General features: G+C 37.8%; 1 protein-coding gene across 1 annotated transcript; it reads right to left on the bottom strand.

Annotated features, from left to right (window-relative positions):
* Positions 1 to 4,939: 4,939 nt before the first annotated feature.
* Rab9b (RAB9B, member RAS oncogene family) lies at positions 4,940 to 13,184 on the bottom strand. Its single transcript, XM_021188510.2, has 3 exons — positions 13,025 to 13,184; positions 6,990 to 7,061; positions 4,940 to 5,734 (listed from the first exon to the last, which is right to left on the bottom strand). The coding sequence occupies exon 3, from the start codon at positions 5,691 to 5,693 to the stop codon at positions 5,088 to 5,090; it is 606 nt and encodes a 201-aa protein (XP_021044169.1). The 5' UTR covers positions 5,694 to 5,734; positions 6,990 to 7,061; positions 13,025 to 13,184; the 3' UTR covers positions 4,940 to 5,087.
* Between the last annotated feature and the right edge of the window lie 11,114 nt (positions 13,185 to 24,298).

A 24,298-nucleotide genomic window follows, 5' to 3' on the forward strand; every position in this document is an offset into this window, starting at 1 on the left:
TAGGTAGAGTTCAAATGCATGTCATGATCTGCCCATGCTTGCTATCCAATAGATTTAAAATATGCTTAGCCAATAAGTTTGAACTGTAACCTTGCTGATGTAAACTGTGCCCCTAAAAAGTATAAAAACCACTTGTAATAGCCAGTTGGGGTTGCCTTCTTAGTAACTCGCCTTGAGGGACTAATTGAAGGTCAACCCTGATGTGCTATAAAATCTCTTGCTTTTACATCTATCTGCATCTTGGTGTCTCACTCAGGGGCATCTTAAAGTAAGTACCACTGGCCGAGGGTTGGGGGTGTTACACTGCATCATCTCTCTAGTCACTAACATTTCTTTCAAAAAAATAATATTTATTGTATTTTGTAAAACATGCTTAGCTTCTGTCATTCTTCTCTTATCCTCTTAAAAAGAGTAGATTAAACAATAAAGGTTCTGTTGGTGTGAAAAGTAGGGTTAATTGAAGATATTTGCTTGGAAGAAGGGAACATTAGTGATGACGCCCAAAATATACACATATTTTGGAAAACATGGATATATGCTATGATCCTAATGTTTATGCTCATTCACCCCTAATTCATACTGAAATCCTAATGTACCAGATGATGGTATCAGGAGGTTGGGGCTGGATGAGGTGATTATGTCATGGGACATTTATCTCCATGAATGGGACTAGTGCTCACCACACAATAAGATGATGCCATTTGTAAATGAGAAGATCACCAGGTACAGACTCTGCCAGTACCTCATCTTAGACGCTCCATCCTTCCGAACTGTAAGAAACAAAATTTTGTTGTTTATAAACCACCCACCTTATGATATTTTCTTGTAGCAGTCTGGACTATGACAGTATATCACAGTTTATCTTCCCTGAAATCAAGTATAAGAAAAATCACTCTCTTTACAAATTCTGTCTCTCCCTAGCAAGGAAAGAAGGATGTGAGTTGAATATCTAGATCACTGTACACTGAAAAAATATTGTTGCGGGATTGCCTTAAGTAATTAAAATGAGATAAAGATAGTGGTCTCAATTCCCATCATGAAATTATTACACCTCAATTTCCGAGAGTGTTTTTAATATTTAATTTTAGGATAGAGCAGAAACCATGTTTTGCATATCTTTCATTTTCTGGGAAAAAAAATCCTCAGGTACTGTCCACAAAATGAGACTTCACATTATGCCTTAAGACATCAAGAGGGAATTTTCCTATAAGTAATGATTGGGGCAGGAAAAAAAAAAACCAGCAGACAGAAAGATAGATTCCTGCTTTGAAAATGTCAATCAGGATGACAAAACTGATCACCCTCCCCGCTTTTTGTTCAGTGATGTGGACCAAACCTAAGGCCTCAAGCACATTACAAGCACTTTGCCATGAAAAAGTTATTGTTTAAGGTTATTCGAAATTTGTGATATTCCGAAGTCTCAAAGCCATATCATTATAGAATTTAGAGTATTATATTTTAAGTATGATGTAACAATTCTGGAGCAAGCAAAAAGAATATTTTTGTCTTCCCAAAGGTCTAATAACTAAAAGCCTGTGAAATGGATGAGACTGTTAAATCCGTAGCAGATGGCATCATTGTGATGAATCATGTATGATGGGGAGACTTGCATCCATAATTTAAATGTTGCCGGACCAGCAAGATGGCTCAGCTGGTAAAGACACTTGCCATCAAGCCTGGTGATCTGAGTTTGAAAATTGTCCTCTGATCTCTTCATACCTACCATGACATGTACACATACATACATACATAAATGTAATTAAACTGTCACTATTATATATGTTCAAGCCATGTGATGCTTAGTGTAACATTAATGGCCAAGAGAATAGAACATTTTTGTCTTAAAAACTATCATTTCTGTTCTGACCTGTTTCATCTATATTTTCATATTTTTAATGTCTAGGTCATTTATCAGTCAAGAAAATAAAATACTGTGTATAGTCTGTTTATATTTACAATATTTTAATATTTTAAAAGTATGGTTAAAAATAAAGTGGAAGATTAAGGCCTATATTCTGGTTCCAGCACTCTCTATGCATTAGAGCGGGATCGAAAATAAAGGAATATCCAACTTTAAATCTTTTGAGTTTGCTTCTCAATCACTACTGCAAGAAAATTGGGACAGCCACTGTAGTATCACATAAAAAATGCTCCAGAGACCACATCAAGTACCATCTGAGTGAGGGACTTGACTGACAGGTACATCTACTCTCTTGACAAACTGTGCAAAAGAAGAAAAGGAGAGAAATGAAACCCCATAAACATTGTGTGCTGGTTATTCAAAATGCACTTTTTATTTACTTTGACACAGATGATTTTTAAACAACTGGAACAAAATATCTTATCCACATTTTTTTGAGATTTTTAGCAGCACCTGCAACAAGAGGATGGTGGAATACCTCAGGGTAAAGTAGAGATGGTCAAGGCAGACACCTGAAATTCATCAATCCACTGAAGACATATAAAATCTGAAGCCCCTTGAAAGTCAATACATGACAATAAACTAAATAAATATTTTATATGATATTTTAATGGACTATTGAAAACCAGTATACTTCTAATTAGAAGTACATTGATCCCAAACTTCTAGTGTTTATTAAAAACACCTATGGAAAATATTTCACCGCACATTCTAGATATACAGTCTATTTCTGAACACATATGCACAGTTCTTGGTACCAAGGATAGCAGCTTTTGGTGTTTTTAAATCTTACCCAAACTATGTCAACACCCACTGAGTGTTACTCTCTAAAATGCCACTGTTTTGTCACATATTGTAAAGTAATTTGGTAGAAAAAAAAAAAGTATGGCTAAGAAGAAAGGGGCTTCGGTATGCCTGCTAATAAAATTAACACTTGTCTCGATGGACAGGATGTCTATGAACTGAATCCTCACATACTTTTATTTTTATTCACATGACCACATGCCACTCTACAGAGACAAATACTTCGTGTGAGCTGATGGAGATCTGTATGAAGGCCTGAGATCTACAGATAGAAACTATTATAAGCAGAGTGCAAGTAGAAAGAGAAGGCCCCAGGTCTCATGCACTTAAAAAATAATTACCATTTATTAGTTCTGACGCACAGATTTTCATCCTAACATGATTGTAGCAAAATGACTGTAGAACATTGAAACCAGTGTGGCTGGCTATAGGCATAGGCAAGATAGGAACCAATATTTAAGAGTTGTGGGGTCCCAGTTCTGGCTTTGACTTCTGGACAATAGGGTCAGGACTAGACAATAATTAGAAATGGTAAGTCTGAGTTGAAATAAATACTGTCCTACTCTTGTCTATGTGGCCAAAAGTACCAGAGTTCTTAAAGCACATAAGGTCCCACATGTAAGGCTGATTCCATATGTGGCTACAATGGAGAATTCTAGGCTGTATTCCTGTGAATGCTCCCACCCAATCCCAGGCCTAAATCTCTTTGGAGGGCCTTAACTAACTGTTCCTCTTTACATTGGTTTATACATGTTTTAAAGCACAGATTAAAATCCATGCAGATCAACCAATTTAAAAAAAAAAGAGAGAGATGACACATTCAGAATACAGTATATACAATTGGCAGTCACGGTATTCAAAAATTGTCAAATCATTTTTGTTATGAACATTGTACCTTTGGGATATTTTTTAAATAATAGTTGCTGTTAAAGGCTAATCCCAGAATGGCTTGAGGATTTTTGAAGGTCCTCTCTACAGTCTTAACTTTTACTTTCATGTAAGTCCACCCAGGACATGGCACTGACATAGTTTATATATTCAGAACGTAAGCCTGAAGGAACCTTATACCAAACATGTAGCCAGTTCAGTAATTCTTTTTAGCAAGTAGTCAGCCAGTGACCACTTTTACTGGGAGGGAGCTCACAATTAAGGCAGTCTATTCCACATTTGAACAAATTTAATTATGAGAAATTCATCCTAACACAAAGTTTAAAAAAAAATAATCTGCTCTTTTGCCAGTTTGAATGTCCTAGTTTGGCCAGCTGAACATCTGGTGGGACAGTCTGAGAATCAGATCCTTCTGAGATCTGAGATCTAACAAACAACTGAGTTAAGGGACCTGTGAGAAAAGCCCATTACTCTCTGATCCTTTCTGAGGCCTTCTGCATGAGCCAGCATGGTGAACTATAGGACTGTGTAAAATGTAGGCAGAGAGCACTGCACCCGAGGCCACATACTAAGCAGCATCACTAAATTGATAAGTTGTCAAGGAAGCAACATCTCTATGCAGCAGCAGTAGACTTAATGAAGGAAAAGCAGGCCAACCATGTATTTGCAAATGTGGTTGGCATATTTAAGTGTAATCCATTCACTAGTGTCCTGTGACTCAAACACATGGATTAGAACCAATCTCCCGTGTCATTAGAGTAATTCTTATAGAAATGATTTTTCTTAAGTTCATATGAGAGTAAATCATACGTAAGGATTTGAACATGTCAGTGTGTTTTTATACATCTACATTCCTAATCATCACCGCCCTTTTCTAATACATGTTTAGAAATTCTTGCTTCCATTATTTTTTGTAACACAGCTCAGAATCCTAATTTTCCCTTTAGTAGAAATGAATTGCTTGGCAAGAGTTGGTGGCCTTTGCTAGCTGGTTAATGGAACACTTTAAGCTCTTTCACTCCTTCATGCGGCTGGGTTCTAGGTTTAAACTGTGATTAAAAATACTTAAATCTCTCAGGACTAAAACTTTCTGACATGTCCTGAGCCACACAAGAAGGGAAAAATAGCAGGAATTACGCAAAATACACTTGGCTCAATAAAGCTTTTTAAAAAACCGCTTTACAACTTCAATTTGAAAGGTTCTGTTTCAAAAACAGAACATTATCTTTTACTTTCATGTGTGTTTGTGTGTATGTGTGTGTGTATGCAATCGAGTGCATGCACATACTTTCATGTATGTGTGTGTGCGTGCCTGTGTGTGTGCAATCGCCTGTGTGAGCATGCTTCCATGTACCTCTGTGTGTGTGTGTGTGTGTGTGTGTATGTATGTGTGTGTGCATACTACCAGAGAGCACAGTCGTTTTTACAGAACAGACTGACCAACTTATTGCACACTTGTCAAGAGTCCCTACCTCTAACAACAAGACGAACTTGCTTTGGAGCCACTGTTCAAATCAATGGTGTGACCTAACATACAGTGTTCCAGCTGTTCCTCTACAGCTAACACCTGCCTAACAGCTTCTTCAAAGGCCACTGTCACATTAGTATCATCTTTGGCACTTGTTTCTAGATAAGGGTAATTTCCATTCTCCATGCACCAGGCTTGTGCCTCCTCAGTGGTCACTTGCCTATCCTCTTTGTCTACTTTGTTACCCAGAACCACAAAGGGGAAATGATCTGGGTCCTTTACATCTGCATAGTAGATGAATTCTTTTTGCCAGTTACCAAGGTTCTCAAAGCTCTGCCGGTCATCCACACTGAAGGTTAGCAGGCAGCAGTCGGCTCCCCTGTAGAATGGTGTTCTAAGGCTCTTGAAACGTTCCTGCCCCGCAGTGTCCCAGATCTGAAGGGTCACAAAGCGTCCATCTACCTCCAGATCTCGATTTAAGAACTCTACCCCTATCGTGTGAAAAGCCTGGGAGTCGAACTTGTTGGTTACATAACGGTTCATAAGTGAGCTTTTCCCAACTCCTCCATCACCCAAGAGGATGACCTTTAAGAGAAGGGATTTCCCACTCATGTTGCAGCACCACACAGGGAGAAATCTGCACACAAAAGAACCTGAAAATACATGAACAGGTAGGAAGGGAAATGGTTAAACCCAAAACAAATCAACTTCATAGCAAATTTCCCTGAATTATGAGGCCCCTGACAATGTTCTTACCCAATCATTACTTGACTTAAAACACAGAAAGAAAACTCTTTTAGCAAAATGGGGGGAAAGTATTCTTTTTTTCTGAGGAGGTGTCTTACCTGGGCAAGGAAAGGCTGAATGCCATAAGCAAACCAGCTAGCAGATGGCTCCACAATTTGTTCAGTCCTGACACTATTCTAGGTGAGGGAGCCTAGAGCAGGTATGCCACTCAAATATATGGCCATATTGGCTTCCAGTTTGGACAGTTCCAAATGAGATGCAAACATGAAACTTACTTGAGATGTTTGCTTTTGAGGGACCTGGGTGTTATTAAAAGGTATATAAGCTGTTTTCTTGATTTTGTCAGTTGAGATCTGGGTCCCACTTAGAGCAGACCCAAGAATATGGAAAAGAGAAAAAGTTCAACGACGTTCTCTAAGCATTTATTCCCATTATACTTGTATTGCGATGGATGCTCTAATAAGTGGATTTTTTCTTTTGGTTTTTTTCAAGACAGGGTTTCTCTGTATAGCCCTGGCTGTCCTGGGACTCACTTTGTAGACCAGGCTGGCCTCGAACTCAGAAATCTGCCTGCCTCTGCCTCCCAAGTGCTGGGATTAAAGGTGGGTACCACCACCGCCCAGCTAATAAATGGATCTTATATAATATTTCTTCATGTACAATTACAGTTAAGCTTCTAACAGTTGACTAATATCAATGTAACAGACATTATTCAAAAGAGGATATTATAGGTATTTGAATTTAAGTTTAATTACCACCAAAGCAATAATATGAAAATACATGATAAAATCTAAACATTGGGAATCACAAAGTACTTCTCTTAACATCTACCCAACATATTTATACATGGCTACCTAAAATACATGTTAAAATAAAATATTCTGTTAAGTACTGCCTGCTACACTAGGTCTATAGTGGAAACTCAACAATAATGATATTAATCTGGTAATATTTATGCAAGGGCCTCAAAAGAAGGAAACCTAACCTGATCAAACAAGTGTGTGCAGAAGGGATTCAGATAGCACACACATTTAAACAGTAATTGAAACCGTAATAGCTTTTAAAATTATTTTGAAATGTATTCTATTTATAAATATTCACTTTTAACAGGTGAAAATGCAGAATATCAAAATTCATAGCATAATCTCATGATATACCTACCTAGTTAGGTTTCTTTTCACAATTTCAACCTTCTCCTTTGTCCTTTTTGTTGCTTTATATTTTATTAGGATTCTAAAAAACAACGAGAAGCAGATTTTTTAATAATCTATAATTTTTTAATAATCAATAAAATAAGTACAATAAAATAAGTCTTTAGGGAAAACTCCATACTCCATTCAGGGAGAAGTTCCATAGCAATCTCAAGTTACCTGTGGAGAATTCTTCTCCCCAATACTTTCAAGAGTTCAAAATGTTGCAGGTATTTAGTGTGACCAAAATAACTATATTACCTAAACTTCAACTTACCCTAGTTAGTTTGTGTTTTGGGTGATTTTCAAAAAATTGTTTGTGTTGTCATTCTGCTGAATTCTTTATTCAAAGTAAAAAGTAAATCAAAGAAAATAGGTGACATTCCAAGAAGTGAAGTTTGGAAGAATGAAAGCAGAGGAATTTCAGGTAAATTGGAGATTACTTTTTCTTCCCTTTCTACCTACCTACATTCCCATCTCAAAAACTCCCAGGCAACTCAGCAATGTGCCTCAAGGCTGTCTTCAATTGATTCCACATCAGAGAAGAAATTATTACTGTTTATGGACTTACAGTGTGCTTTCTTAGCTAACTATTTTATTGATTATTTGATGTTATCTGTCTTGAACACAAGATTTTTGTTTGATTAGGTTTTTTATTTGAGACAAAGTCTCTCCGTGCAGCCCAAGATGTTCTAGAGCTTTTTATGTAGCTAGAGATGGCCTTGAACCCCTGATTTTTCTGCCACAACCCTCCTGAGTGATGGAGGTTGCAGGTATTCACGATCATTACTGAACAGGAATTTTAACATTTAGTTGTCCTTACTGAAACACACACATTTGGTTAACATTAATACTTAATTGTGGCATATCTTAAGGAAGCAAAACCAGAATAGTGATCCAAAAAGACAAATAATTCCTATGCTTGTTAAGTATGCTTTCTTGTAGCAGAATGAAGAAGTTGTTTTAATATGTTACTTTGTTTGGCAAAGCTAATCAGGTGTTCATTAACTATCTAAACCAGTAACTAAAATGTCAGCAATGCCTCCTAAGTTAGTAAGCTTTATCCTCCTCCTTAGGCTAAATCTACTCTTTAGAATCTTAAATTTTCTACCATTTCTGCTGCTTGGTTTTTGTCCACATTTCTCTGCTTTCAAATTTCTGTCTGTAGAACAAGCTTAAGTGGCAAATATTTCTTGAAATGATAAAACATGGTGAAACAGATATGTTAGCACATTTTGTCATTCCCCTTTTTTCTTTTGATATGCCTGGGAGGGACATAGGGCTTCAGTGGGCTAGAAAAGTCCTCAACCACTGATCTATGTTCCCACTTCATACTTCATTTTTAATACTAGTCTATAATATAATTTTGTAGTTCAAAACTCTTCAACTCTCATTTTTAAAAGCAACAGAAGGAAATACACACTTATGTAAACTATAGATGACTGGTATTAATGGTACCTAGAAAACAGGTGTTAACATCATTAAATAACTCACTACTCTAGCTGTGGATAAACTCAATAGATGGGTTAAAACAGTAATTATGGAAACAATGCCCACCTCCAGGAATAATGATTAGTATTAATGACAATTTGAGAGTTCTCTAGTTGGTAATGTGCACATGTAACTGTAGGTAAATAAACTATATGCTGTGGGGGGAAAGATCAAGGAGAGTCTTCATTGCTGCTATACCATGTATTTGTTTAGTGAAGATATTAGTTCCTCCTTGATCTTTAATGTGTAGCAATGCCTGGTTCCCTAACAATTTCTAAGCATCTGCATAGACTCTTGAAAGTGCTGAAAGGAACTTCAGGTCTAATCCTTCTACTGATGTTTGAGAAAGCACTGAATGCTTACTGTATGTCCTTGTCATTATCAAGGTGATCCTTTGTTTCTGGGGTCCTCAACCTTCCCAGTGCTGCAGCCCTTTAATACAGTTCCTCATGCTGTGGTAACCCCCCACCCAACCATAAATTTATTTTCATTGCTACTTCCTGAATGTATTTTTTTGCTGTTATAAATCATAATGTAAATATCTGATATACAGGATATTTTATATGCAACACGTGTGAAACAGTTTTTTTGACCTCCCCCACCAAAGGGGTCATGACTTACAGGTTGAGAACCGCTCCTGCATATCTTTCCCCACCATTGCTAATACCCATTTATTGCTAAAGGTAGAATGATACACACTTCAGGTTGGTCTCCTTGCCTTTAGTCACTAAATCCTGCTGACTTAGCCCCAAATACCAATTTCTACTCCTCTATTTCCACCTCTATTTTTAAAATTAGAATCTTGCTGTGCTGGTCAGGCTGGTGTCAGACTTATGGTCTCAAGAAATTTATCCTTTTTTCTTTTTTTAAAAATTTTTTTGTCTTTTTATTGAGCAAACAAGGATTATAAATCAAAGAACACAGCATAAACAAGAAGGATTATAAATCAAGGAACACCCCATTTTTTAAAACTGGGGGCTTGAGAGGCAAGGATCTGGCTTATTCTGTTGTAAAAGAGTAGAGATAACAATTGAATTGATCCAAGAGTGCCGCCGTTAACTAGCTCAGTGATTCCCACTGGAGTATACTGGAGAATGGTGGTTGTTGGTTTTGTATCTAAAGTTGATTAACGGCACTGAGTAGATGCAGCCTGGGGCAGAAGTGCCCTGCTGTGTGTTTACCTTTTTTCTAATCCATGCTTCAAAGTAGGTGGGGTTGCAGGCATTTGTCATTATGCATGGATCTGTTGCCCTTTAGCCAACATCTTATTGCATCTAAGTTATGTGAGCCTTTTAGATTTTCTGTTCCTACCTCTGGTTTCTCTTCACCCAATCTATTTTGTAAAGTTTTAGCACTGAACACCCAATGGATATAGACTTCTTTGGAAAAGTTTAAGACAAGGATTTGCCCATAAGGGATTTACAAATAAACATCTAAGCTTCAATCTCACCATAGGGACTGAGGATAGAACCCACTGGTGGGAGAACATATCTAATGTGTATGGGATTCTGGGTTGGATTCTCAGGAGAGTTCTATTTCACACTAGAGAGAGTAGGATAACTATTGCTCAGCACAATTGATTATATATTTTTAAAATAATGAGAAGAGGAGGTACCTCAATTAATTGGTAGAGTATTTGAATGCCCTGAGTTTGACCCAGAGCGCCGTATAAAAGCAGACATGGTGGTAGATATGTACCACTGTAGCACTTAGGTAATGAACTCGAGAAGACCAGAGGTTCAAGATCATACTCAGCTAGAGGAGTTCAAAGGCTATTCTGGAGTACTTAAGGACTTGCAGAGAGGAGTGAGTGCTTGACAGGTATCGGAAGGAGATAAGAGAGTACTAAAAGTGAGAATAATCACAATGCATTACATACCTATATGGAATTGTCAATGATCAAATGTAATAAAAATATTTAGACATTTTAAAAAGGAAAATACAATTTTTCCATTGGGTCCTTTATAGAAAAAAACCCAGATTGTGAAAGTCCCCAATATATAGAAATCAGTAAGACTTAAGGAAATAGAAGCAATTATTTATTACCCTTTGATCATTAAACATTGCATATTTGTGTCAAGTGATCATATTGTACCCCACAAACATGTCTACATTTTATGTCTCAATAAAACCTCTCATTATTTGCAGTTGATATTGTCTTACTGTTTGATGTTGTTAACAGATTTCTTTTTTTAAAAGTCTGCCTTTCATGCACAACTAATTCAAAAATTTTGAATAGTGAGTTATCTGGTTGTGTATGTTTTTGAAGCCTTTTCAGCAGGTGGTACCAGAATCCATCATAAAAATAAGCAATACATATTTATGATTTAATAGATTAAATAGATACCCCCAAATTAATGTCTTGGAATTTATGCCAAAAATCGATCCATAATCCTGTAAGATATCCAAAAGTTATCACATATAGTGTAACCAAAAATACAAATTATTAATTCATCTGGATCCCTTTCCAGACAGTATTTAACAGAAATTCCACCTGTTGAAAGTCAATGGAAGATTTTCAGTTTCCTTTTTGTTACATTCACATTTTACAATAAATATATATTTCCAAAATTATCTCCATCCCTGCCAAAATCAAAGAGAAAAACAATGTTATCTATTTTGTTTTCAATGGATACTGTCATCCCTGTTATTTTTGAAGATGAAGATGATATATGTCAGTACACATTCAAACAGAATTGAACCAGCACAGTATAAAAATCTATGAATTCAACTTCCCTTCCCCAGGAAATGCCAAATTTGATCCAATATAAAAAGAAAAAAGCATTAAGCAGTGAGAAGGATTTTTTGATAACAACAAAAATATCTAACACGAAGGTGAAATTCAGTATGGCTCCCATATCAAACTAGATCTGAACGAAATATTCTTTTCTTTTTCTTTTTCTTTTTCTTTTTCTTTTTCTTTTTCTTTTTCTTTTTCTTTTTCTTTTTCTTTTTCTTTTTCTTTTTCTTTTAAACCCCGGTACTGGGGATCAAACTCTGGGCACTGTGCATCAAACACTCTACCACTAAGCTACATTTCCAGCCCTTGGACTACAATATTTACTCCTAAACATCTGGCTTTGATTTAAATATTATCTTGAATAATAAGATGTATTGGAAATTCATATAACCAATATTCATAGTTGTTTATCTTTCAGTGCGCTTGAAACCTTTTGAATCAGCTATGTCTGCACCGGAAACCTTTTGAATCAGCTATGTCTGCACCCATACGGGCTTATTAAAATTACTGTATTTAGTGGGGGGTGCTTGAGATTGGGAGCGGAGGCAATAAAATAAAGCTTGAACCTTTTAAAATCACACGTTATTGTGGTTATGGAGAGGGAAAAAAAGACGCACGAGCAAATTGGCAGCATCAGTTCAGTTTCCATGGTGTGGAAGGATGCTCACAGTCAGTAGCACAGGTTGTTAGGAAGTAAGTCTTTACAGGGGTGTGTACTGCAGGGCTTCATGGGGGAAGAGAGGGGGGTTAGACAATGGATGAGAGTGGCCTTGATGGAAGTCTACACAGGGGAAGGGACATGGCTGGAGCTGTAAGCAAAGCCCATCTTGTGGAGACATGCTGGTTGGGGCTATTCAGTTTACTGCCTAATCCTGAAATAATATTCAGAAATACTGCACTAAAGAAATGGGTGTGGCTTTCTTTAATGTATGTAAAAATCAACACAAGAAATAATTGATCTTTAAGACCCTCTAATTTAAATGATGTAGGTTGCTTCTCATACAACCTGATGCTGGGAAGGGGGTTGATTTACAGCGGCGGGGAAGCCCTGTGACGCACTCAATTTACTTCGCAGAGCTCAGTTATCAGCTACACCCATGCTACAAAGTCTAGATGCCATAGTTGTCATGCCACCAAAATGCTATTTCTAACTTCACGCTTGCATTTATATCACATATGCAACGAAGTGTTCAATGTGGAAATTCGTGTCTAATATTTCACTCTTAGTAACAGTTCTGAGCCAATACGCCCAAAGACACACTTGATAGGAACTTGGCACTGTCCCCAGGCCACGTCTTCCTTAATAGGCTGCCTGAAAGTAAAGGTTTTCAGGACACTAATAAAAAAAATGTCCTTAGGAGACCAGGAATGTTTGGCATCTTTACATCAGGAACACGGTTTTAATACTGGGAGCTTAAAAGTGAAATATCACGCATAGTCCCAACTACCTCAGACCTAGGTCCTCTCACCTCATCCTCAGCTCCTAAAGCCATTCTGCGGCGCATGCTCAGTGAACCACACCCGCTCCCCACGGAGCCCTGCGCCTCTCTGCCCGGTCTGGCAGCCACTCTAGATTACTCAGCAACGCCCCCTTCCACCATCACCTACCCAGGACTATAACCTCAGCAGCTTCTAGGCCCCTTTACTGAGGTGCCAGTCACCCCAGCGATGACCTAAACTGTCCTTTTTCCCTCCTCCCACAGGCCCCCCACCTCCTGGCCTCCCGGGTCTGCCAGCCCTAGCCCCCTCTTCAAGCCCACTCGCAGACACCTTACCCAACACAATGGGGAGGAGAGAGGACAGGGCTACAGATGCCAGGCAGGTCAGCTCTGCGTGCCTCTAGCCTGGCTCCTCGGCGACCCGGTCACGGCTCGCGCTGCCACCTCGTCCTCAGTGGGGCAGCAAGTGCAGCTTGGACCTCGGTGGCCTGACAGCTGCCGCTCGCTCCCGCTGCTGCCGCCGCGCAGCGTCTCGCGCCCGCGCCCGCCAGGGGAGGGGGCGGGGCCCGCGCCGCCTCCTAGTGCCCCCTTCTCTGCGCAGGGGACCCACTGCAGCCGCCTCCTGCCGCCTCTTGTAAAGACTGTGCCCTGGCTGGCTTGCTCTTCCTTAGTGCTCCTTGTCCAACCCCCCTGTCTTTCTTCCCCTCCCAATTGATTAGAAGTCACAGTGACAATAGCTCATCGAATAATTGCTCTGGCAGCTTAGCTTCTCCTCTGCCTAGGGCCTAAAGTCTCAGGCAGAGCTTCATTTCCCACAATGACTCTTCTATTTATCTCATTTACCAAAGAGCCAGCCAGCCTTCCTGCCTGCCTGCCTGCCTGCCTGCCTGCCTGCCTGCCTGCCTGCCTGCCTTCCTTCCTTCCTTCCTTCCTTCCTTCCTTTCTTTTTTTTTTTCTTTTTTGTATCTGCTTGTTCTGTTTTACGCTAAGAGGTTAATATATTCACATTCTTCTACAGGAAAGCACACGATCACAACACATCAATAGGCTCTGTTGGTGCCCATTGCTCAAGAATTTCTCATGATATTCCAAAAGGAAAGATTGGTATGTAACGCAGACACAGAAAACACATAGCCCTGTATGCCTCCTTACCAATTACTGTTCTAGAGAACCTCAGACAGCAGCCCTCGAGGTTCCAGGAACTGCTACTAGGGTAAAATTCAATATTCCAATGATGGCCAGCCGCTACACTAGTTCCTCCTGACCTTTGGTGGCCCTCTGGTGTCCTCAGCTAGTTTGTGATTACCCCTCCTGCGCGCGCGCGCGCACACACACACACACACACTCACAGGCACGCACACACACCTTTCCACCCTCATAACTAAAGGAAAGCAAATCTCTTGAAGTAATTTAGCCTGCACTTTATTTCTCAGCTACACTCATGCCTCACTGCTCTCTGAACAGCCATGCGTATATGGCACTGCCCCCTCCCACCATATGTTCCTCACACACACCATCCCTCCATCTATACCACTCTCCCTCTATCTTCTCACAAGGCAAAATAACCAGTCTCAGCAAGGCTCCACTTAAATGCCACTTTGCAGGCTAGTCTTTCTCCACAATCCCATAATGAAGGCAGACTCAATTTATCTTTTATACTCTTTTTGTAGCTTGCTGTGCTTTTGTTTCTCATCAAAATCATGTATATGTAAATATATATATATATATATATATATATATATATATATATATATATATATTTCATACATACTTACTTGGTTACAAGTGTCTACCCCTACTGAACTATACAGCACTATGCTTTCAGATGCTATGCTTAAGTTCACAACTGTAGTCCCCCTCCAAATGTAGATGCATATTATGCACTAACAGTATTTATTAAATATGAATGAACTATGTATCATCAAGAGTTGTTGATATTTTAAAATAAATGAATCAAGTGGAATCTCTTGCATGATTTAAACCCACCTCATTTCTCTCACAGACTCTTGAGGTGAAAGAAGATATATACCATCTCTTAAAGTAACTTTTACTAGTTCTAACCTTCAACAAAAGAAAATATTTTGCATGACCCTTCTACAGCTTGGTTCGTCCTCCAGCGGTTCACATGCTGAAGCTTCGTCCCCAGCATGGTAGTATTATGGTTGTGAGAAGGGATAGAGCCTGGTGGAATGTCATTAGGTCCTGAGGGATCTACCCTCAGGAATGGATTGATGATGATCTCACAAAATGGATTAGTCTCTAAGGAGTAAGCTAACTGTGATGATAGTGAGATGCTAAAAATAAATGGTAAGGTCCAAATATTTGTATGTGCATATTTAATTTATATGTATAATATTTGTTATCAAATTTTTAACTAATAAGGTTATAAACTTTATGTTTACTATATGTTATTTTATATATGCATTATAAAACACACACTAAAAACACTCCAACATAGAAATTGTGAAGTGAGAGGAAATATATTGATATTACAATGTTTATTTTCTGTACTCTGATAAAATGTTTTGTGTCTTTAGTAAAGTCTCTTCTTCAGGTGTAATAATCTGTATTTGTTTGTTCTTTGCCAAGAGATGCTGTTTTCTGACAGTTTTTAAACAAGCTTCGAGAATCTCCCAGACATACATGTGAGTATTAAATGTTTTCTTATTTCTAGGCTTGGATAGCTAGTCCTGTAGTCAAGATCTCATGACTGCTAAAGATATTACACTGTTAGAGAATGCTGGAAACACTAGGGGTAAACAAACCCTTGCTAATCCAGAGATTTCTAAATGTAAATTCTATACTATGAACATTTACATAGCTCTTATAAGAAACACATAAGTAAAATTTCATGACCTTAAACTAGGCACTGAATTCTTAGATATGACAGTGTGACTCCTTCATAATGAAAGAAATAAAGGTTTATGCTTCAGAAGATAGTACCAAAGTTCTCTGTGATAGACATCTCCACAATACAGTGACTGATTTGTACAGCTTGCTAACACAAAATTTAAACAGTATGTTTGCTGATTGCTTTATATCACATAACATTGCTTCAATTCTCTAATTTGTAAATGTGGTAAATAGTAATATTGTGCTAATCGTGGGAATTTGTCTGCATACAAAAATGTATCTAGGACTTTAATAAGTAATCAAGGAATATTAGTGCTATTAACATCACAGAAATATCTTGGACATTAAATTTACCTATGCTGAAAAACTAAGACACTATCAAGAGTCTGAGAAGATAGCTCATCATAGAGTGCATGACATGGAAGCACGAGGGCCTGAAGTCAGATTCCCAGCATCTGTGTACAATGCAGGGCACAGCCCATGGCAGTGTGCCCGTGTAACCCCAGTAGTAGAGGTAGAAACAAGCACTTTGCTGGAATTCATTGACCAGTGAGCCCAGTCAGTCTGTTAACTCCAGGATCAGCAAGAGACCCTGTCTCAAAAAATAACATGCAAAGCAACCAAGAAAGTCACTTGAAGTCAACCTCTGTCCTTAACATACATGTGTTGTGAACACACTCACATGAACATATTCCTGCATAACATACACACACACACCACAATGATAATGATATTATTATTATTATTATTATTATTATTATTATTATTATTATTATTATAAAATGGAATCTGCTAAGCATGGTAGCCCATGTTTTTAATCCTAGCACTTGGGAGGCAGGAACAGATGGACCTCTATGAGCTATAAGTCATCCTGGCAGATGTACATAAAGATTTCCAGGCCAGCTAGGGTTATATAAGGAGATCTGTCTCAAAACAGACAACCCGAAAATTTCAAAAATAAATGAATAAAAATGAGCAAGTAATCTGAGTATTCTTTTACCAAAAGATGTATAAATATAGTGAATGTATAGAAAATTCTTGGCATCATGGATCATCAAGGAGTGAAAATTGAATTCACTATAAAATATTACACCACACCTTCTAGAACAGCTATAAAAACTCATGTCAAGGACTTGGAGAGATGCTTTAGTAGTTAGAACAATTGTTGCTCTTCCAGAGGACCTGGGTTCAGTTCCCAGCACCCACATTGTGGTTCACAAGTGTCTGTAACTACTGTTCCAGGGTAATGAATGTCTTACAGAATTTGATATATCTCCACAACAGAATATTATTAAGTCACCAAAGAATAAAGTGCTGATATATACTATAAATGTATGAACTTACAAAACATTCTAAGTAAAAAAAAAGCCAGTTATAAAAATTTCATCTTATATGGTTCATATGATGTGTATACAATAGGGAAATGTACAGAAACTGAAATATATTACTGATTATATAGTACTAAAGGGTAGATTAAAATGTTGAAGTTTAATGCTAATGTGTATGAAACTTCTTTTGAGAGTGGTTAAATCCATCTTTGTGGCACAATTCAGAAAGCATTCTAAAGCCCTTTAGTTGTAGATTATATAAAATGTCAACAATATGGTATATGATTTATAGCTCCATAAAGTTAGACCTAAAAATACTTTGAAAAGAATAGAAGATGTAGAAAATGAATCTTTAACAAATTTAAGGAGTAAAAGAAACCTAAATAATATTTTAGAGACCTCTTTAAACTAAATATCATCTCCCTTGGACTCTGCATACCATTCAAACAACAAAAATAAAGTTCTAAGTGGTATATCAATCTACTTTCAAGTTATTTCCTTTCCCAGTATATCAACATCCTTACTTGAAAATAAACTTAAAAGCTATAATATACAACCAGAGAAATTTGAGCATCAGACTATATATTTTATGCTAGTAATAACTGTCAATTTTCTTTCAGTTGTCATAGATATTGTGGTAGTACTTTAGAAAGAAAATTCATCTTTTAAAGGCTTTGCTGAAGTGTATATAGATTATTGATATCACTGACATCTGATACTTATTTAAAAGAATATTGTGGGTGGTAGTGAAATGGGAGGCTTAGATAAGGCCAGACTGGACATGATGAATCTACATACTTACAATATAGCCTTTTCTTTTTTGTACTTTTAAAAAGAAAAATGAAAACATTTCATTTGTATTTGTTCCATTCTATGCTTATATGACTATTTCATGTTTTTGTTAATCTAGTACTTAATCCTGTTTTTGTCTAAAAGATAGAAATAAGAATCCAAGTCATATAAAAATGTACTTATTCACTCCAAGGGAATAAATAAGGCATGAACATAGTGAGATTGCTTAAGAGGTTTCAGTTTCCTCTAAGGTTTCTGGAGCCTGAAAAATAAATATAATGTCTGTTGTCTTGGTCTTCATTACAGGTCCTCTATCACTTGAAGTCCTAGTAAAGTAGAAAATTAATTTTTACCTCATGTCTTCGGTACTCACTTCATAATTTGCAGCTTTGGACACATATGTTAAGGTTATATAATCTAGTGATTCCTAAACAAATTGTATATCAAATGACATCAAGGACTTATCACAACTATACATTCCTGTTCTGTGACCTTGAAATTGCTGTAGTAGGGCTCAGAAACATATATCTTTAGTAAGTTCTCTAGACAATTCTAATATAGCACATGTATATGCATTTAGGAACTATGGACTTCATGTGTCTTCTTAGCTATTTTCAGAATGCCCTCTATAATTCCTGGACTCAGAGGTGTTCAGCTTCTGAATAATGACTTTATAAGTTCCATCATTTAAAGAAGTACTTCACCAGAAAGCTCTTCTTATGAAACAATGAAATCTGGAATCTCTTAACACCCACACACGTTGGTACTATTTCTGATCTTGGAGATTGCAGGTAGATTAGAGTTTGTTGAACTTTCTCCTAAGAGAATACAAGCTTTTCCCTAGGAGGATAGTAAGAAGCTTCCAAGAAATAGGCTGCTTGTCAGCAAGTATAATGTTTAAAAGTAAAAATAGTCAAAACATACAGAGTATTCACTAGTTCTGCTCATGAAGACAGTCCCTCTGCTACTTTTATACCATATACATTTTTCCTTGCAAATGACATCATCTTACTTTTCCTTATGGCTGAAGAAAGTGTGTATACATAGCACATACTTCTTTATGTCCATTTGTCTATGAATGGGTTGCTGGTTCTATATTGGACTAATACAAATAGACATGAAGTAACAAGCATCTCTAAAGCATACTGACTGGTCCTTTCATATGTTTTCACAGGAGTGCTATCACTGGGTCATATGGTAGTTCAATTTGTAGATTTTGAGGAAACTCCACAAACTCTGTGATTACCACAGACGTCCTCAGTATATAAAGATCTGTGTCCCTAGCTCCATCCTCATGTCTAATATCTATTGGTTGTTTCCTTGATGGTAACCTTTTTGACTAGTGTGAGATGGAATCTCATGGTTGATTTTATTTGCATTTTCTTAATAGTTTAGGTGTCTAGAGAGATAGGAAAGGGGAGAACTAGAGAGCATAATGGGGAAATAAAAGATAAAACTGACATGTTTTCTTTCACATGTGAATCTAGATTTAAACACACACACACAGACATACACACACACACACACATATATATGTGTGATATATATATATATATATATATATATATATATATATATATATAATTCATCCATCTAATAATCACAGGTGATTGCCTACTCTGTTATTGACATCTACTCTAAACTTTACAGTATGGTACAGTACAAAATAAAATATGGCACCAGAATACGGTTTTCTGAATTAATAGCCTAAATCCCTTTATAACGGTTGTATAAGCTGTCAACATCAGTGATATCAGTTATTAGAGAGGATAATCTGGAACAGTAGTGTCTTATACAACCACCAGAGTACTTTAAAGGTCAAGAAGCTTTGTTTAGAAGGGTGTATTTTTCCTGGCCTGGAGCTCACTGTAAAATTTAACATTTTCTGAGAAAACCAAAGTATTATTCCCCTATCAAGAAAAATGCATTTACCTTTTGTCAGTATAACAGTACAAATATACACATTCAATTCCTACAGTAGGAAATGCTATGCTTTATACTTCAGGTGAACAGCAAATTTATAACAGATTAAACTACAGTCTAGAAGTGATACTAAAGGATTAGTGGTTAAAATATTGGTAAAATATGTTTCCATCACTATTTGGAGAAGGAAGTGATGTCACATAAAGCCTCTAGAACAAGTTGCAAGTATGTGTGAATCTCAACGAAGACTGACTGACATATAGGGTGTGTGACAGCTGTGCTAAGTGACTCCTGACCACAGTCTCTTCATCTATACAATAAAGATACCATTGCCTACCCTAAAATCATTAAAATGTTGCTGGGACTATGTAAATGTGATCAAGTCCACTGAGACTTTTGGAAAACAAAAGGCAGTGTGGCTGCCCACTAGATCCACATAGATAGTAAGCCTTGGAAGCTGAAGACATCACATACTTTAGTTGTAGGACACAGAACTCAAACTGGGACTAAGGTGTAGCTTCTTCCTTGATAGCTAGCTTCCAAAGTGGTGGAAGGTGCTTCTCAGGCTGTTGGGAGACTAAAGTCATCAATGATGTTACCTAGCTAAAAATCCTGCATGCTACAGTGCTGACCATCCAGACAAGATGCACCCATTGGTAAAATAATAGTTGCATGACTCTCATGGGGGTTGACAATCATTTTCTGACTCAATTTGAAACTCACACCACATGAGGGAATTCACATCTAGTATTGTAAGTGTGACAGAGAGCCCATAGTTAGGGAAGTCAGCTCCTAAGAGGAGGTTATTACTATTCTTTCCCGTCAAACTGCTTTCTAAATATTTATGTTTATGTCAATATATTAGTGTTACTTTAAGCTTTAGTCAGAAAAGCTTCTTGCACTGGGAAACAGTTAAGGAACCGACTTATAACTGGTCAGCATTGAGAATTCTAGTCTAAACAGAACAACTACATTAACCACTCTATGGCTCACAAAGCATCATGGAAAGAATGATTAGATACTACTCAAATCAAGAGTAATTCTGTGGAAATACACAACATGTTGTTTTTTTTTTTTTTTAAATACAAGGTCTACTACAGCAGTGATCTGCTTGCAAGATATACTGGTGCGAGAATAGCATAGATGTTATGGAACCAACTACTGTCTGGTTTAAGGCCCACTCCATGAGATGGAACCCACGCCCAATGTTGTGAAAGTAGCCAAGAACATGAGACTAGATATAGGTTACATACCTAGAAGAAAACAGGATAATATTATTCTGCTAAAGCAACACAGCAATAAACTGATTCCTGATGACATGTCACTATACCCATACGTCAAAGCATTACTCTGCTCTCATGAGAGAAGCTGCTTTTTGCAGTAGCTGGGAACTAACAGAGAAAGCAGCAACTGGATAATTTATGGAAAGTGAGAGACTTTGGAATAGTCAGTCTTAAATGGGAAGTCTTCATCAAAGTCCTCCCATCAAGGTTCAGTGATCTATGGAGAAGAAGCAAAAAGACGGTAATAGCTAGAGGTAGTGATAGTGTTTTCCAGATACAGCAGGACTGATGGACATGTGAACTCACAGACTGTGGTAGCATGCATAAGACATACATAAGTTCAAGCCACATGGAGTCCCAGCACTGAGAAGACGAAGCACACAGGCACTTACTCCTAACCAAGAAACTGCCTGGTTCTGAAACCCACTGACAAAGGAAAAATCCATTTTCTCCAATGGAATTTCACTGGGTTTTAATTAAACTTCAGGCTGAGCCTGAAACAATTTTCTTTGTTTGGGCTTTTTTTTTTTTTTTTGTCTTATTGGTATTTTGCTTGTCAGTTTTATTTCTGTTTTTTTGTGGGATTTTATTATGTGTGTGTTTCTAATTTTTATTGTTTGCTTGTTGTTTTTTTTAAAAGAGAAGTTGGGTGGGTAGGGAGATGGGGAAGATTTAGGATGAATTGTGTGTGTGTGTGTGGGGGGGGAAACATGAGCAAAATATAATGTATGAAACTTTTCCAATAAAAATACAAGCTCTAAAGCATATAATACATGTCCACAAATATATTCATCTTCCATAATTATGTATCATCAGCATTCTAGATTTGTGGGCTCTATGTTCTCGTCTTCATTTATAAGGTATCAGGTAGCACAGTACTGGACATCAGGAATTGCATCCTAATTACCTGGTATTAGTGCTAATGCTGGTGCCCAAAGATAGTTCCCATCCCTTACTCTCACACTCCACTGCTACAAGATACAGAACTACAGGCCAGTATGGTTCAGTGTGTAAGTGTACTTGTTGCCAAGCCTGAGGACTTGAGTTCCATCTCCTAGACCTACATGGTAGGAGAGAACTGATTCCTAAAAATTACTCTCTTATCTCCACAAACACTCTGGTACATACTCAACACACACACACACACACACACACACACACACACACACACACACACACACTTATAAACACACACACACACACACACACACACACACACACACTGAACCAATAAATGTACAAATAAACTTTTTAAATTTATTTATTATTATTTTCTTTATTTACATTTCAAATGCTATCCCGAAAGTTCCCTATACCCCACCCCCGTCCCTGCTCCCCTACCCACCCACTCCCACTACTTGGCCCTGGCCTTCCCCTGTGCTGGATCATATAAAGTTTACAAGACCAAGGGGCCTCTCTTACCAATGAAGGCTGATTAGGCCATCTTCTGCTACATATGCAGCTAGAGACTCGAGCTCAGGGGGTACTGGTTAGTTCATATTGTTGTTGCAACTTTTTTAGCATATAGAATTAGTATACTAGAACAAGAGACAGGATTTTAAAATTTTGTGATGTACACCAGTGTTTTGTTTTGTTTTAAGTTGCCAAAGACTTAAAACAATACAAGGAATCTTCGCTGAAACAAGTCATCCAATTTTTATTGAGAATAGTAGGCTGCATAGAATTTTAATATAGCCTTCTCCCATAGTCTCTCTTCCCTTCGGTGGTAGCTTTGAAAATTAACAGGCTGCAATCACAGCAAATGGAGAGCTCCGGGGTCAGAAGGCTAAGTAAGAATGGGGTTGGACCATTTTCCAAGCCTCATTCCTAGAAGAACATAGTTATGTGATCTGTCTGGAAGTTTCCTGAAAACCCCTTCTCACAGAGCACCTTTTTTATTCACCTGACTCTTAGCTAGCTCTTTCTCAAAGCTTTTGTGTAAAACAGTAAGTGGCAATTGTGTGTCATTTCTTGTGGCAACGATAACAATGGAAGGAACAAGAAAATTGACTATGCAACAGTAAGGAAGAAGCTGAGGAATGAGGGAGGTCTGAAGGCGACATTAATCATTTCAACAGGCATGCAAACACCAGTCACAACAATCCAATATACTGCCATTGATTTGAAAGCAAGAGCCAACAATCTAGAAGAGGAACTCAACCATGTAAGTGCATCTACAAATTTTCACATGGAGCATCATACTTCCTAAGAAAAGACTAGAAATGTTCTAACAAAATATGGAGGGCCGACGCTGGTGCTTAAGCTAAGCTAGCTGACCTCTGAGCTCCAGAAATCCACCCTGTCCCCACTTGTCCCATGCTGAAGTTATAAGTAAATACTACCATGCTTGGCTTTATACATCACTCTAGGGAACACATTTAGATCTTCATAGATGAGTGGCAAATACTTATCAACTGATATATTTCTCTAGACCAGCTTTAATGTCTTTTAAAAAATAAATTGTGTCATCAATACCTAAGCTTTCTAATATGCTGTAGATGTAGGTGGACTCCTGGGGCTCACAAGCCAGGCATCCTAGCTTAAGCAGCAAGTTCCAGGTTCTACCAAGAGATCTTGTCTCTGAAAAGAGGCATGTGACGTTCGGGCCTCCACATTAGTATGAGCTCACACAGCTCACACATACACACATGTCAGTGTACCTGTACGCTCATGTGCATTGCTTCTCATGGACACACAAATATGTGAGCTTGTGAGCATGTGCACGTATACACACACACATACCACACACACACACACACACACACACACACACACACACACAGCCTTTAAGGTTTACAAATAACTATTTTAATTCTGTGACCACAGTCTTCAAAATCATGCATAATGCTCATGGAAATGCACTATTTCTCTAGAAGGTTCACTCCATGTTTTCCTATAGCCTCTGTTTCAATCATTATCTTCTTCCATCTAACCCCGCGTATCTCCTCTTTTACCTCTACTCCAATTGACATTGGTACCTGTTTTGTTTTGAAAGTTCGTCATTACACCTTCTTCTACCAAATCTTGCAGTCCTGTCTAGAGGATGTAACATATGAGAGAAGACTTTCTCTTGAAAGTGACTCAGTCTGTATCCTTTTCCCATGCCGGTTGTTCAACCTGTACTTTGTGGATTGTAACTCATACCTCTCAAGGGCCTTGCTTTTCAATTGCTTATTCTCTGTCCCTTGTATCATTCTCTCTGTGTCTATATAATAACATACATTAAGCAGGAAACATCTATTACTCCTACTGGAGAAAAGTTTAGGTCTAGGTCCCCCACCAGGGACTGTTCTGATCCTTGGATTCTTTTCTTTTCTTCCCCTAACAAAACTTTCCAATAAAATTGCCTCTAATTGCAGTCTTCTTATGGTTGCCTCCTCATTTCTCCCCTACTCCACTCCTCTGACTTCCACCTTGATCACTACATGGAA

This window comes from Mus pahari, chromosome X (genome assembly GCF_900095145.1).
Source record: "Mus pahari chromosome X, PAHARI_EIJ_v1.1, whole genome shotgun sequence".
In the NCBI taxonomy this organism is placed as follows: domain Eukaryota; kingdom Metazoa; phylum Chordata; class Mammalia; order Rodentia; family Muridae; genus Mus; species Mus pahari.